Below are 17,121 nucleotides of genomic sequence, written 5' to 3'. Positions count from 1 at the left end.
GTTCTGTGAAAAGAAAATTTATCAGTTGAGGTACCTTGCACAAAAAAAATAAATAAATTGGGAACCACTGTCCTGTATATTACTATTATTTTACGTAAAGCAAAAATATTGCTTGTACTCGAGCTGGAAAACGGCACACCATTACAGAAATCTAATTGAACTATGTTTGACCGACATAATTGGTCGCGTACCTTGAAAGTTGTTTTGAGACTGTTAAACCAAAGCTGAACATTTGTTTATGAACCCCTGGACAAAATTGATTGTAGCCCCCTTCTTCAGAAGAAAAATATTTTTTTATTTTTAGTAGAATTTTTGAAGAACCTCCATTCAAAATAGAAGGTTTTATGTTTTGTCATATTTTAGAAAATTCTCTGCAATTTTCTTTTAAAAATTGAGGTATGTTCACTTTTTTTGTAAAGAATTTTGACTAGGCCCTCAGCATTCCCAGAGTTAAGCAACCAATTACTAGTCCTGCAACTCGTGATGAACTAACTCCACATTGATGGCATGTAAAACTGACTTTTTTGCTGCGAGTTTAGGTTCTGTGAAAAGAAAATTTATCAGTTGAGGTACCTTGCACAAAAAAAATAAATAAATTGGGAACCACTGTCCTGTATATTACTATTATTTTACGTAAAGCAAAAATATTGCTTGTACAACTTTTCCATAACATTCAGGCTCCTACAAAATAATTCTGGCTTTTAAAAATTTCACATTTATATAGATTCTTATACAATGTATACATAAATAACTAGAATAAATTTAAAAATGGATATCTAATGAATAATTTATAAATGAATAATGTAAATGTAAAAATGAATATCTTTATACAGATTTGAATATGGATATTTTCAAACGATAATAGATATTAAAAATCATGTGTAGTTCTGTGATCTGCTACAGTATTTTAAATATGTTTATTTTCAGCTTATTAGATGCCATAAAAGCTCTTATACAGAACAAAGTTCACCGTTTGCCTGTGATAGACCCTGTTACTGATAACGTCCTCTATGTGATTACTCACAAAAGGATTCTCAAGTTCCTTTTTCTTTATGTAAGAATGTTTTTTTCTCGCTATGAAACTTTAGATAAATTTTATGCATTCTAAAAGTTATTCTTTATTTATGAGAGTTTTCTTTTTCTCTGAAACTTTATGTTAAATGTATACATTCTCTAGTTTCTTATTTATGAAAGAATTTTTTTCCCTGAATTTTTGTATTAAATGTATACATTCTCAAGTTGCTAATTTATAGAAAAAAAAAATTCTCTCTGAAGTTTTGTATTAATTGTATGCATTCTCAAGTTCCTAACTTATAAAAGAATTTTTCTCTCAACATATGAAACTTAAAATAATTGTATGCATAAGTTATTCTTAATTTATGAGTTTTTTTTTCTCTCTAGATTTTTGTATTAAATGTATACATTCTCATGTTGCTTATTTATGAAACAAAAATTCTGAGTTTTTGAATTAATTGTATGCATTCTCAAGTTCCTTATTTATGCAAGAATTGTTTGTCTCTTAAACTTTCTGATGACCTATGTTCCTCTAAGCAGTTTCATTATTAGCATTTGTAAGTTGAATTTTTTTGCATTAGGTAGTACGATACTGCGGTAGCATTTACAAATGCATGTTTACTGCTGTGTTTAACCAAGCGATGAAAGCATTTTCTGTTGTATAAATAAGTTTACTGACTTCCCAATAAAGGAACACTTACGAATAAATATATTCCAAAGCAACTGAAATAGTTTTAAACTATTGATAATCTTTTGCAATTAGCATATTTTCAGGCAATTTTTATTTCATAAAGCATTTGATGTTTTTGATATTTATTTATATTTGACAAAATAACACAAATTGATATTTTGAAATTGGCAGTTTGTGTTAAATGATATGCATTTGATGTCTTAGAATAGCCTAGTTGTACTATATTACAATATGTATTGGTTCCATTTCAGTACCATGAACTGCCTCATCCTAGCTACATGAATAAAACATTAGGAGAATTAAAAATTGGGACCTATGACGAAGTGGCTTCTGTAAGTAACCTTCAAGTTGCTTGTTACTGACAATATTAACCACTCTTTTAATTCCATTCTATATCTCAATGTCAATACCGATTATCGAATTAACAATTCAATTTTTTTGAAAGCTTTCTTAAGAACTGAATCTATGACTCCTATAAAAGTGAAGCCTAAGTTTAAAAAAAGTCTATTAATAATAATTTTAATAATTAATTCATAATAATTTTTTATTAATTGACTAGAAAAAACGTTAATAAAATTTCTTTTGTAGTTTATGTAGTTACATCTAAGTAGTTTTCCATTAATATTTGGTTGGATATCAGGGGCCTGAACATTAACTATTAGAGAATGGCAGGTAAATCACTCCTTTTCAAAAATTTTATGTTTTCATGTACAAACAAAGAAAGAGAAGGAAAAAAAACTTTTATACAAAAAGTGTATTTTTGCAAACATAAATACAAAAAAAAAGCATATTATTTTATTCTTAGGTACTGCTTTAAACAAGGCTTGCAATTTATTTTCACGGCTTGCAATTTATTTATTTTTATTTATTAAACTACTAATTTTAGTCATTTGATTTAAGATATTAACAACCTCAACAAAATACTCTTTTTCTTTGGTTTTAATCAACCTAAATGGTAATTTTTCGATTTCTTTTTCCCAGCACATCCTTTAAAAATCTACTCGTTTAGTTTTTAAGTATTGATATTAATATACTAATCGTAATTTTGCTTTGCTTTTTCAAACAAGTTATGGATATGAATATATTATTAACAGGTAAAGACGAGTACACCTGTCATCACTGCTCTTAACGATTTCATCAACAGAAGAGTATCAGCTTTACCTGTTGTAGACGAGAGTGGTAAAGTAGTTGACATCTATGCCAAATTCGATGTCATTGTAAGTAAATTTTTTATTTTTTAACCCCTTAACAACCGGTTAATTTTCAAGAAAACGGTCATAAAAGTGCCTATTTTGCCAAATACAAGTATTTGATTAGTGCTGACATTTAGTTTAAAATAAACTAACTATCTACAATTACCTTAAAAATATCCCGGTACTGCCACCTGGTGTGTAAAATATTAAATAAAATGTTTTCCAGGCAAAAGAAATGAATTAGTTTTATTCTTATTGGCGCATTACTTGTGAACACTCCAGCCCGGAAATATCATGAGAGTGAGAAATAGAGGGCGAAACCTCACCCCGTCATTTTCATGGGAGCGAGAAAGAAGAGTTTTTTTTTAACTTAGGATTAATTTTGTTTAAGATAAAATTTTTAAAATATCTTAAAACTTGTATATTCAAAGTGTATTTCTATCCTGAGTGGGGGTTAAAATGAAATAGACGGTCACCCGAGATTTGTAGCTCTGAATCTGAATTAAACTTGTAACATGTTTTATAGATTATGCAACAGAGGTTTGTATTGAAATTTCGCTAATGTAATAAAGATTAGAATCTGAAGATCAAAGAATAATCGAGTATTTTAATTATCATACCTAAGTCTTGTTTGTTGATTTTACCAACAAGCTAGTTTTACCTGTTAGCCAATTATGTAGCATAACTATTAGTGTAGTGTAATCTAACAGAAAAGTGTAAAATTAATTTGTTTCTGTCAAAAATTTAGTGTGCTTACTGTTTTATAAGATTTTGCATGTATAAGCCTCAAGAAATAGCCAAAAACTTACACTAAATTTTAAATGAGTGCACAGATATATCATTACTGCCAATTATATGATAGTTAATTTCCTTATATCTCGCATGAAGAAACTGCATAATTAACAAAGTATGCAAAAGAAAGATTTATTAACAATTCTAGAAATTAACAATGAATCTCTGTGACAGTTCATGTAGATTTCAAGTGCTTTATGATCTCGCCCTCTAAACCTGAAACTTTTTAAAATAAAATATATTATTTTGTCATCACAAATTTCAAGACTAATGTAATATAATTATTATTGTAGTTTTTTTAATATTGTTTTTTTCATATTTCCAATCAATTTATTTACAAAATAATTTACCTTTAATATGTTTTTAAAAAAAAAATTTTTTTCTTCCAGAACTTAGCTGCAGAGAAAACTTACAACAACCTTGATATTACTGTTAAAAAAGCTCTCGAACACAGAGATCAAGTAAATATTTTAATATGTTTATCGGAGTAAATTAGTCTCTCCTAAAGATCTTTTTTAACATTAATAAAATATGGTGAAATAATGGTAGTAAAATACTGGTCATTGGCAAAAATGGCTTATAATATTAGTTACAGGTAAAGCCAGTTAGTCTCCTTTTACAAACTCATAGCATTGTGCCTCACCAGCATCGAGTATACACTGACTCTCCTCCTATAGGCTTATGACATATATTTTTAGCACAAGCTTTCTTTAAAAACTCATTCCGCAGCGGACTGATCGTAAAGACATGGTTCCCTATAGAACACCAAAGTCAAGCATGGATGCGGTCAGTAAGCACGTGGGTGACCACTTTGATCAGCCTGGCTGGGGACTGAGGGTGTGTGATATCGGTCCTCGTACGGGAACCATCCTCTCTAAAGAGGATATTAGGCCTATTAGGGCATTCGAACTTGCCTATTAGGTGCATTCTAATATGAATCACATATTTTTATTAAGTTCTTTCACAAACTCACTTTGTGGCACCACTGTGAATTTATATTTTTAAAAGTTCATGATAATGTTGAATCCTCTGAAATGTTTTTAATTAAAACCCTGCTAATACAAACTAAATGTTTAAAATTATCTCTTTGTTTTGCTAAAACTTTTAAGAGTAACAGTCATTCCTTTCTTTAATACTGAAGTATCTCATTTTAACAATAAATTCTTTTAAAAGATCTATGTAATAATTCTTACTTTTGTCTGATTTCGCTTAAATTAAATTATTTATGCTATACTAATTGTAATAATATTAATTGTATATTAAATTATGTAATTAGAATTTGTCTTTCCTTCGATTTAGAAAATATTTTGCACAAACTTTTTAAAATTTATTTTTGTCATATTTATTATTATTAGATTATAATTTCTGTATTAAAATTAAAAACTGTTTAGTAAAAAGTTAAAATCTGTTTTCTTTCTTTTTTTCTTCTATTAAACTTATGACTAATTTAATATTCAAAAAATCACATATATGTATTGACTTTAAAGATTTTATATTTAATTATCTTAAAATGAAACAGAACTTTAGTAAAAAGTTAAAGTATGTTTTCTTTTATGCTTCTATTAAACTTGTGTATAAAACTAATATTCGAAATATCACATATATGTATTGATTTTAAAAATTTTCTACTAGTCAAATTACTACTAAATAGGTAGTCAAATAATCTGTTAATAAAAGATTTTTCTTCTCTTTAGTACTTTGAAGGGGTCTTAAAGTGTACTTTAAATGAAACATTCTCAGCTGTACTCAGTAGAATAGTAAAAGCAGAGGTAATGATCTATTACTCATTTAGTTTATCTGTAAAATTAGTTTCATAATAATTGAGTTTAAAAAATATCTGATTCTTTTTCAGGTGCATCGCCTGGTGGTGGTGAACAATGAAGATCATGCCATAGGCGTTATTTCTTTGTCTGACATTTTATCTTACCTTGTCTTACGCCATACAGGTTCGTTTTTGACCAACTAGTCGTTTTAACATGAACATTTGATATTCATTCTATAATTAGTTTCAAGGAATAAAAGCAGTTTAGAGCAAACTTAAATAGATGTGTTAGACCATAGTTTTTTATTCTGACTAACAAGGGAAGAATGAGTCTTGAAAATTCATTTTAATTAAAATCTTGATCCTGGTTGAAAATCATGGATAGGGTACAAAGGAGGCACCAGATCTGTACCTATGGAAAAATATACCCCATTAAAGTTTATTTAAACTAACAAAAACTTCTTAGCTTATGTGTATTTGCGGTGAAATGGTTAGACCGCTCACCTTCTGCCAGGTTCAGAGTTCAAATCCCAAATGTTATGATTGGATTTTATTTCTAATTTTCTTTTTTTTTTTAAAGTTGATAACTATTTAATATGTTTTATTCAATTTATAAATTATTTTTTAATTTAAATAAATTTTTTAAAAGCATACAAAAAAAATTAATCTGAACTCTTTCAGGTCAGGGAAAACAGGGAATATTATTTTGTCTTTTAAAAGCAGGGAAAATTGCATTTCTTTTACAATAACTGAGAAAATTCTTACATCATACCTGGAAAATAACCGGTCTTTGAATTTTCAATAGCAGTGTCTGTTATTAAGATTCGATTTAAATAATTCTAACATTTATTATTATTGTTTGTTCTAAAAATTCCACATTTTAGTGAAACTTTTCCATCCTCATTCAATGTTAATTTTTTTTCTCACAAAATGTAATATTTAACATTACATGTAATTATTTACATAATAAAAAAAAATCAAAATTTTCTAATAAAAAATTACATGGTATACATAAAATATGGCCTGGATGATTTACATTGAATTTTCTTAAAAAATTTAATTTGAATTGAAAATAATAAATTTTTGTTATCAAATTTTTGTTAAAGAAAATTAGAGATAAAATTCAATCAACTCAGCTGGGATTTGAACCTTGAACCTTTCAGGCAAAAAGCAGACAGCCTAACCATTACACATGAATAAACACAAGCTGGGAAGTTTTTGTTTAAAAGTTGGAATTTTAATGAGGCATATTTTTACCTTAAGGCACATCTGGCCGCTAATTTGTACCCTATCCAGATTTTTAAACTTAATTATTATTGTGTACTACCCTTGTAAGTACATAAAGAGTTTATGTTTAAAAAATATCAGAAACTTCATTTGGCATAAATTTCAATTTTATAAAATGTATGGCTATTAGTTCTATCTATCAAAGTTTATAAAAGTATATAGTCTAAAAAATTTTTTAATTAGTTTATTTTTAAGCAAATTTGACATAGGGAACAAATATGTATTAGAGTGTATCCATCACTCCATCCATTTCACTCAACTGCTAGTTTTGTGCTAAATTGTTCAAAAATATATATTTAGTGTAGCTATGAATTTATTTTAATCAACATTTAAAGTTATGTATTCTGGTTGTCACAAATTAAGGAAAAATCACAAAAAAAGTTACACCAATAATTTAATGAAACTGGCACAGATTATAGTGCGCATAATCGCATAAAAAGTATTTAACTAGACAACTAGGGTGTTACAGAAATTAGTATATGAATAATAAATCAAACGTGGCAGTTTGAAATCGAAAAAAGTACCTTCAGTATGGTGCATGATCACCTCTAGCAGCAATACAGTGATATGTGATGTGGTCTACCAGGTCCAATGGCAGTATGAGCCTTTGTTCTTGAAAAGCAGTTGCAAAGCTTTGAGGCGGATCCCAAACATGTTCGATAGGATTCAAGTTCGGTGATGGTCCCTCCATCTGTTGTATTGTTTGCTAAAGATAATCATCCACAGTGTGAGCCCTTTACAACATTGCGTTACCATCCTGTTGCACAAAATTGTCATGATATTGCAGCAGCATAAGGAGGCACATAAAAACCAAGGATGCCATTTCTATACATGTGAGCATTCACAGTTCTATGTGGAAAGATAAAGGTTCACAATCAGGAAAAGAAATGGTCCTCATACCTTTAAAATAAACAAAACCTTGTTTCAGTAGTTTGAGATACATAAAATAGTAAAAGTAGAAGTAATAACAATCCACTTGGCATTCAAAACGATAATTATTTAATCGCCACCATGGAACCAGTTGATATCAGAGTTTAAATGGCACATAGTGCAATCGAACTTAAATGTTATTGTGTTGTTGTTGTATGTCTCCCGTGGGGAATTAATTTATGAATGTAAGGATAGGCAGATTTGTGGCAAGCAACGTGTAATTAAAAGCATAATGGGAAAGAAAATCATTATTAATAGGCTAAGAAGGATTATCTCTTTTTCAAAAGTAAATTGAATGCAATGCTCGATGAAATCAAGAACATTATTTATTATAATATAATAGTTGTTAGAATATATATATGACAAAAACACACAAAAAACCTTCCTTGAAAACATACCTTCCATGCAGATAAAATAGCATTTGTAATAGACATCCAAAAATAAAGTTCTATACTTATAGAATGAGTTCTAAACTACTTTACTTATGAATTACTTATAGAATGCACAAAAACAGCCAAGCTACAACTTTGGTTTGATAATCAAGAAGTTAACTTTAGTTGCAAAATACATTAAAAAGAATGCGATTTAACCAATATCAGATAGTGAAAAGAGATAAACAGGGGTAAGATAGAAATTAGAATGAAAAAGATTCTAATAAGATGCTAAAAGCTCAATATTTAAGTATGAAAGGATTCTCAGAAATCAAGTTTAGTAACTGAAAAGCAGGGTTGAATGATTTTAGTAAAAGAAAACTCAAACTTATATAGCTCTACATGGCTGAAATTCTAATCATAACATTGTTTATTATCCTGATTTTGAACATATCTTTCATGTTCTTTAAGTTTAAGTGTGCATTTAGTTTGTCTAATCTATGCAAGATGACATTGACCAGAAATGCTTGAAATGTCCTAAAATTTGTTAAAGTTTAGGACTAGGGTTGGAACAACTATGAATTAATAATTTTATTGCATGAATAACCTTCTACACATAAAATAAATCTGTAAAAAAGCAGCAGCATAAGGTTCACAAGTACTTTATTGAGGAGATCACTATTGGAATAAATTTTAGAGACACTGTAGACAAGTGTACAAAAGGCAGCTATCTTTTGATTAAGGGGATGAGATAGAAGATGATAAGGGCCAGGAAGTGAAACTTTTTCTTTTGTCCCATCTCTCTAATCAGTAGTTACTCTTCTAGTGCTTTACGTCACTAAAATTTTAACTTTTAGTAATTACATCAGTGAAGAACTCGTTTATTTTAAAGCTATTACAACTATACAGGTATCAATTATACCACAATTAAAAAATTTCATATGGAATAGTCATCGAATTATTTAACGTTGACACAACTAGTAAATTTCTTAAAAATTGAATAGGAGTATATGACAATGATGAAACAAAATCAAAAGTTAATAAATGTGCTTACCTCATACTTGTTCAATAATGTCTTGTCTTTTGTTAAAAAGCGCTCTATCACAGGAAAAACTTTTAATTTCAAATTCTGTTTTCTCCATTGGTAAATTAAAATTGAGAAAACAAAAGTAAGTTCACGTAAACCATGAATTTTAAATTGCTGAAATTCGTTTTTTTAGACTGTCAACATGTAAACAAATTATAGCAGGATTACTTTCCTACTGCATTGCCTTGCCATAATTTGTTTCCATGTTGATATTTTAACAAAGAATTTCAGTATAGGTGAAAGAGAATTTGCCATGAAGAATTTTTCCTGCAATATAGCGTTCTCTTGAAAGTCTGCATGAATTCCACAATCATCAAGAGTTTAATGTACCCTCAAACATAGCCATATCTTTTATGTTAGCTTAATTCTGTACCTCTCAATCAACACATTTTCCCATGGTTATGGATTGTTCCAGTACTTTGCTCCTGGTGTCATAAAAAAAAGCAAAACATTATTTTCAAAAATAGTCGAAGTTTTTTAATTGTATTTTACTTTAACATATTACAGTTACAAATATCTGAACCAACAGAGGGTCTTTCAAAAATTAGACGCAATATACATAATGCTTTGAACCAAACTAACTAAACTTTACGTAAACTCTGCATTATCTGGTGGATACAGGCACATGTTGGCATAGATGGCAAGGGGACTGCCGACGTCTTAGCCAAAGTGAGACAACTAAATGAGAAATTCTTTCACACTTTGTGACATGAGTTTAGTTTCAAAATTAAGAAATAGGGGTATTTTGTTGAAACATGAAATCTGAAAACTTACAATAACCCTAACAAGGTTAAGAACTTCAGGTGGATGAAAATTCTGGAGGATGGAACCAGAACGCACACTAACTGAAATAAATTACAACATCGAACTGGGACCCGATCGTGTTTTCACCTGCCCTGCTATAATTTCTGCTAGAAGATTAGTGATTGTCCCAAAGAGGACCTACATGCAGACAATTGCTTGAAGATAAGCTGAGGCTGTGGACCGCCCATGGCACCATCTAGTAGACTGTCCAACAAACATCTAAAATACCATTCATTTTATAGAAGAAAATCTAAATGTTAATCTTTCAAAACATGATTTTCAAAAGTAGTTAAAAAAATTTTTGTACCTTACTTAAATATGTTAAATGAATATCTAAAATACCATTTCTTTTTTTATAGAAGAAAATCAAAATGGAGAATCTAAAAAACTATCCAATTCTGACTCGATCGAAGAAGAAACTGCTGAAAGTGCAAATCCTCAAGTGCAAGAAAACGGATCACCCACTGAAGAGTGAATATCAAAACCTGATGACGTTTTGACCTATGCTTGAAAATTACAAGAACCCTGTCTGTAATCACGATGATTCAGTAATAGGTTCTTTTAGTTTACAACCTACTTTATTTGTGTACACAATTAAGTGTCGAGAGAGTTCTTCAAGCTCTTCAGTGATTTTGAGTTGGTGCATGGAAACTCATGGAATTGTGTGCAAAAAATCGCAGTCACCGCGATTATACTCGACGATTTTATTTTTTCTACCTTTGTGAAAAAGATTTGCACGTACTATATATTTTTAACTTTTTAGAAATTGTTGTTAAAATAATAATAATAAAAACTTCTGTAAATTCGCATTTAGGTCAGAATACAATATTTTCATTTCATGTATTTATTTGTTCATTTGACTTCCTGGCTATTTGTATAAAAAAAAAAGACATTCCTGTTTAAATTGTAGTTAAAGAGACCTTACAATTTTTTTTTTTTTAGAATATAAAGGTCTTCTTTAATGTAAAATCTCTTGTGTTAATAAACTTGACATTTTATGTGAAAAGACAAATTAATATTTAAGTTGGCTAAGGATAAGAAAGATTTAATAAAAAATATTTCATTGAATCAAACTAATTCTAAAACTAAACTTTAAATAAAAATAACTTTTTAGATATTTGCTTTCTTAGACAGTACAATAAAATTTTATTAAATTTATGCACTCAAGAATAGGGTTGTCCACAATTATTCGAGCTGATATGGTCTCAGTGACAGAATTTTTAAATTACAACGTTTACTTTATTTCATAGAAATGTGATCTTCACCATAAAAAAATTTAACTAGAATAGGAGCAATTTTTTTTACATGGAAAAATAAGGCACGAAGCAGAAATGAAGAAAAGAATATTTTATAAGTCAACAACCGAAAAGAAAGATGCTGTCATTTGCTTCTTTTTTTCCATTCATGATATTCACCATTTAAAGTTTTTTCATGACAAAAGTAGGTGTCATTTGAAATTATTAAAATTCTGCAACCCTAACTTAGACAGCTGAATAATCATTTTAACACTAAAATATTATTTACCAGGGTTCAAGAGTAGATAACTTTTTTTATAAGGCTACAAAAATATAAAAAATATTAATTTTTCTTTTTACATAAAATGTAACTAATGAGATAGTTGATGAAGAAAATGAAAAACAGACTTTGGCCATTTTTATAAAGTTACATCCTTCAGTTATGTGACATTTTTGTTGTTGCTATATTTGTTATTAAAATACTTTAATCTATTCAATGTAAAATGTTCCATAGTAGTTGTATTTAATATAAGTTTAGACTTTTGTAACATTTTTATAATCAGTTCTGAATTTAACAGTGACAATAATTAAGAACAACATGCATAAAGCTGCTGTTTGAGTCGTTAAAAACTTAATAATATGATGGTGACTCTATAAAACATGTACAGTGTACAATTTAAAATCAATGTACAGATTTTATTGTGTTTCACATTTTTAACACTAATTATTAAAAAAATAAAGAATTGTAACTGTTGATAATTTTGTCTGTTTACTTATTTGTAAATGAAAACTGTGTATTTGTTTATGTAAGTGCCCCCTTATACTTTAACATTGAAAGAAAACTAAAGAAGTCCCCTTCTTTAATTTTTTCAAAGAAGTGTGTAAAAACTATACCTCATTCATAAATGATCTTGCTTGTTTTTAACATTTTTGAAAAATATTTCAATATTTTTGTCTCCTCTTTGTCCCAAAATGTCACATTTCAATGTCGTGCAGTTAAGAAACATTAAATAATATTACAAATTTCACTTTTAAATTCTTACTAAGTGTTTTAATGTCATTTGTGACAAAACAATAATAATGATTATACATGTACTTATTTTTTTTTTAAATAAATGAAGATAAACTCTATAAATAATATAATCTGAAAATTTAAATCATTGTTGACATAATATAAAATCAATATTTAAATCACTAGAATTTAGAAAAGAAATATTTAAATCTACTGTGATTATTATTTTTAAAAAAATCAAACTGAATTTTTAAAAAGAAAATTTATTAATTCTAAATTATTTTTTATGCAATGAAATTTATGAATATATTCTTTAGGGTGCACGTGTACATTCGTTTTCATAAGTCTAATTTCATTGATAACGAAGATTTTTTACTTAGAAAGAATGAAAAGGATATGCTTGTAAAATTATTATATTTCAAAATAGAAAGAAAAAAAAATCGAAGATCACATGAATAAAATTGACAAACTTTTAAACTATAATTTTCTTTGATATCAAGTGAGAAGCCGGTAGTAAACATATTTCAATTGTACTCATTTAGTTTTGCATTTATTTAAATAGAGTGCTTTTAAAACTCAATAAATATGTTGCTAGAGTTATCAATTATGGAAAAAGCTAGTTCTGCGCAGAGCAACATAAAAAAAAAAATTTAGTAATGTTTTCTAATCTAAACTAATCTACTCTTCATTAGGAGAGGGAGTCTAAAATTGCCAAAAAAAATGCTGACATTTTATACTCACCTAGTGGAAGAGAAGGGGTTTGTGATCTGCTTACTTTTGGGAAGAAGGGATATGAGCATTGCTAACTCAATACATGGAATTTTAAATAAAAATTAAGTTAGGGGAAAAAAAATTGAAAAAAGTTTGTTCTACGACTTTTAGAGATCCAGAGCTTGAATGACAGAATAAAAACACAAAAGATTTCTAAAGTTATATAGATATATATATATATTGTTATGCTATGTTATATCGTTTATTTGAATTTGATCATAAAATTAGATTACTCTCTCTTCAGTAAAAGTGAGAGTTGAAGCAAAAATAAATATTTGATGCTACTTTCCTATGTAAACGTGGGAGAAGTTGTCAAAACGTGCTTATGCAATATTTGGAAGGCCCCTTACCTTCATAACCATCAGCAGTTGGGTCAATCTGGGGTTAAAGAAATTCTCGTGCTAGCTGGACAATATAGATGCTGTTTTCTGATACAAAATCTTGTGATCAGTGGGGTACCTTAGGATTAAAGCGATAACCCTTATGGGGTTTAACATTAAAAAAAAAAACTTACAATTTTCCATCCATAAAAATTTAGAGCTATTATGTAGGAAAAATTAACTAGAGTGTCACACACACTGATTCAATATCACAATACATAAAGAAAGGTATTCTAATTACAAAGCTTAAAAGTACTGACCTTTTGCACCGAAGTTTGAAGCCCGAATCTTGCGTCTGGAGTTGTATCTTGTTCATGTTAGCATTAAGACATCAATGTTGATCATATGAGTGGAATAAGTTAAGTCTTTTATACCCAATGTTTTCTGCATTTTTTAAATAATTAAAATCATAGCATTAACAAAATGAGTACAGTAAAGCCCTCCCACCAAAAAAAAAAAAAAAAAAAAAATTATCACCCTTTTAACAGACATATATATGATATCACCTTAATAATTGTTTCAATAATGATTATATTTTCTTGTACTAAGATTATAATCTAATGGTTAAAAGCATTTACCTTGTTTACGCTAATTATTAATTAAGTTACAAGATTAAGACAAAAACGTACTTCCTCTGAACAATCATTTCTTTATTTCTACTTATTTGAATTTAAAATATGAGTGATAACCGCTACCTAGACTCGACAGTTAAGTTAGAAAAGTGTTCGAAAGTATAGACCCCTTATAATGTCATTTTCACTTTTTGGGTATTTCTCTATACCACTACATCTATTTCAATAAATTATTTAGCTACACAAATATTTACATCATTTTAAGCCATGCAATTTTAAACGAAATATAAAAAACTTGAACAAAATCGGTAGATAGTTTCTGAGTTAAAAAATGTCAAATAAAGAGTATTTTCATCTTTAGGAACTAAAAATGTCATTTAAAACAACATTAGATGTAAAAATTTTATAAATTGCAATTGAAATTTTTACTCGACCATAATTAAAACGAAATTAAAAAATAATTTTTAAAAAAAATATATTGCGCATGGAATTATCCTTTTTATAAACGAATTTTAAAGTTCATTTATACTAAGATGTAAAAAAAATTTCGATTCGTTTAACTTCAATAAATTTACATCTAAAAGTTTAAAAAAATAGCCGCATTACACATCATTAAGGGTAGCTCTGGGCCGGAATAGCCTGATTGGTAAGACGTTTGGTTCGTGTTCGTGAGTTCGAATTCTACCAGCCGAAGAATCGCCATGTATAAAATGGTGACTGGGGCACGTTAAATCTGTCTGGGTAACAAAGTCCTCCACGGTCCCATAACAAATAAATTCCTCTGAGGGTACTGAATTGGAGATGGATCGTTCACTGGTTCAGGTCAAAAGTATGATCTGTGGATGAATGAATGGGGTATGATTAGGTCTTCCCTTTAAAACGGGCAGTGACTTCTTATATGTGCCTGAAGCCATATTCTTGGCTATAGATGGCGCTACTGAAAAAAAAACTAGAAAAGCACCCTCAGCCTTAAAAATTCGGTTGATTTCAAGCAGGCTTGCTGGTATCCGCAAGTGGCGAAAGTAACAACAAGATGGGCTTTCTCAATTAAACTATTGGGTTCATATTTTCCAGATTGCGACTATCTTTTATTTTGATGATCAAAAATTCAAAACAGTCGGGGAAAAAAGCTATATTTATTTAAGGAAAACAGGTTTTATTTATGGTTTCGAAGTTGGCACGAATTCATTAGCATATTTAAAGAAGTCTACCTATTCACACGGTAAAAATACGATCATTAAAACAAAAGTCATTTAAGATTATATCTTTCTTTAAAAAAGTGTATCGTAGAGCATCATTGCTAATGCTATCGAGAAAACCATAATTTCAGATTTATTATTAGTATACAAATTTCTTTAAGAATATACTGTAAAATACTCAAATGTACTGAAATTAACAATAAGAAATAAACAGTGAATTTGATTTAATAGTAAAAGATTAACGATTTAATCTAAATATCCCATAGTACGTCGCTACCAAAGATATGAGATAACCAAGGGAAATAGAGAAAAAAGTTACATATTTTAGACTTCCATACCGTACACATGGGCTAACATGCCCAAGGTCCAAATTTATTGTTTTAGTCGGAAAATTCTCGACTATGATCTTATTATATGCCATCAATATATTGTCCTGATACCATTGTACCACGCCCTTCAATATTTCAAATGTATAAATTGGTAACCAATATTTTGCTATGAATACAAACTTTAAATTTAGACATTAGTATAGTTGTACATCGTAAGGCAAAAAACTTGATATCCACTATGTTTAAAAAGTTATGACAAATGAAGACTTAAAGTGATACGAGATGTAACTAACTATTCGAAGAAATTTTTTTTTAAATAAGAGTCAATATATATATATATAAGTGCAAAGAATTTTAACGTCTTACATATTGCTCGGCAATTAAAATCAGAAGTGTGAGCCCCATCCGCGGCCTTCAATAAGCCACAACAAATAAATGAAGACAGAGAGTGGCAAGTGATACAACGTTAAAAAAATGCAAAAATTGTAGATGTTGAAGTATCAAAAAAATATATATAAGTGAAAAGACTTTAGACATTCATATTGCTCAAAAGTTAAAATCATTACTGAGAGCCACACCCTGAGTTTAATACGCCATGACAAATAAATGAAGACAGAGAGTGGCAAGTGGTATAACTGTTGTTAAAATCATTAGTGTGAGCCACATCAACTATATTTAACAAGTCGTAACAAATAAATAAAGACTGGAAGGGGTTAGTGATTTAACTGTTAAAAAATGCAAACATTGTGGTTCATGTGTCTAAAGAAAAATATATAAGTGAAAAAGCTCTATATGCTTACATATGTTAAATAGTAATAGTTTTTCAAATGTCGATAAAGGATGTTTTGCATTGAGGGAGACTTAAGGTCATAAATGTTTCAACAGTTTTTCCAAATTCCAAACATTTCCACTGATAGTATTTATTTTCATTTTTCTAACTTGGCCCAAGTTACCACCAAATACAAAAACTGTAAAGGTTGTAAGTATTTAAAACTTTTTCAAGGCCTTTTTTTCCTTAAAATTTGAGATTCAGCGAAAGTTATAAATCAAACTTTTTATGCAATTAATAAAAATCTCCTACCATTTTTACAAACTACCTTATTTGAATTAAAAACTATGTTTTGAATAATTTATCAATCCAATACAATCGTTATTGGTAAAGTATTTGTATTGCTGGTAATTTAGCTAACAGTATCAATCAACAACTGGTGTACTGAAATACGAAAGTTCAAATTTAAAAAAAAGTTGAAGGAAAAAGAAATGTGTGCTTTATTGTGCTCTTCATAAGATACTAGATAATATTTTGCACCAACTTACAACAAAGTTTGTCAAACTTGAAAAACTACAAACCAATGTTTGCAACTGAATGTCACACTATTCCAACTGAAAAATTGTATGGGTGTCTGTTAACTTCGTCCAATACTGTGATTTGTCTTTTTGATTTTATATTATAGTTTAATTAGCAGCCCCATCTGTTACCAAACTTTAAAACTTGAAATTTGGAGGAGAAAAAAATTACCTAGTTTCCTAAGCAAAACAAAGCAATCCATTTCAATCTCCTTCAGTTTCCCCTTTATCTATTTTTCAAATGATCTGTTATAATTGGGATTCAAGTAATATTCCTATATTCCCTATGATTTTTGTGTTAATGCATCATTCGTATTTATTTTCTCATGAAAAACATTACTCAAG

General features: G+C 28.7%; 1 protein-coding gene across 6 annotated transcripts in view; it reads left to right on the top strand.

Moving 5' to 3' along the window:
* Nucleotides 1-11,925, top strand: part of LOC107453731 (5'-AMP-activated protein kinase subunit gamma-1) — a 369,446-nt gene extending 357,521 nt beyond the window's left edge. For all 6 annotated transcript variants that reach the window (XM_016070657.4, XM_087168247.1, XM_071183176.2 and 3 more), the window contains 7 exons: nt 928-1,054; nt 1,957-2,037; nt 2,800-2,922; nt 4,080-4,151; nt 5,385-5,459; nt 5,543-5,636; nt 10,291-11,925. In XM_016070657.4, coding sequence (XP_015926143.2) covers nt 928-1,054; nt 1,957-2,037; nt 2,800-2,922; nt 4,080-4,151; nt 5,385-5,459; nt 5,543-5,636; nt 10,291-10,406 — 688 coding nt within the window. In that variant the 3' untranslated portion in view covers nt 10,407-11,925. The remainder of the gene's footprint in view (nt 1-927; nt 1,055-1,956; nt 2,038-2,799; nt 2,923-4,079; nt 4,152-5,384; nt 5,460-5,542; nt 5,637-10,290) is intronic.
* The last annotated feature ends 5,196 nt before the right edge of the window (nt 11,926-17,121 follow it).

This window comes from Parasteatoda tepidariorum, chromosome 7, assembly GCF_982258835.1.
Source record: "Parasteatoda tepidariorum strain Cologne lab strain chromosome 7, Ptep-v5.0, whole genome shotgun sequence".
In the NCBI taxonomy this organism is placed as follows: Eukaryota; Metazoa; Arthropoda; class Arachnida; order Araneae; family Theridiidae; genus Parasteatoda; species Parasteatoda tepidariorum.
The sequence above is the reverse complement of the archived record's forward strand: the minus strand, read 5'-3'. Positions and strand labels throughout refer to the sequence as shown.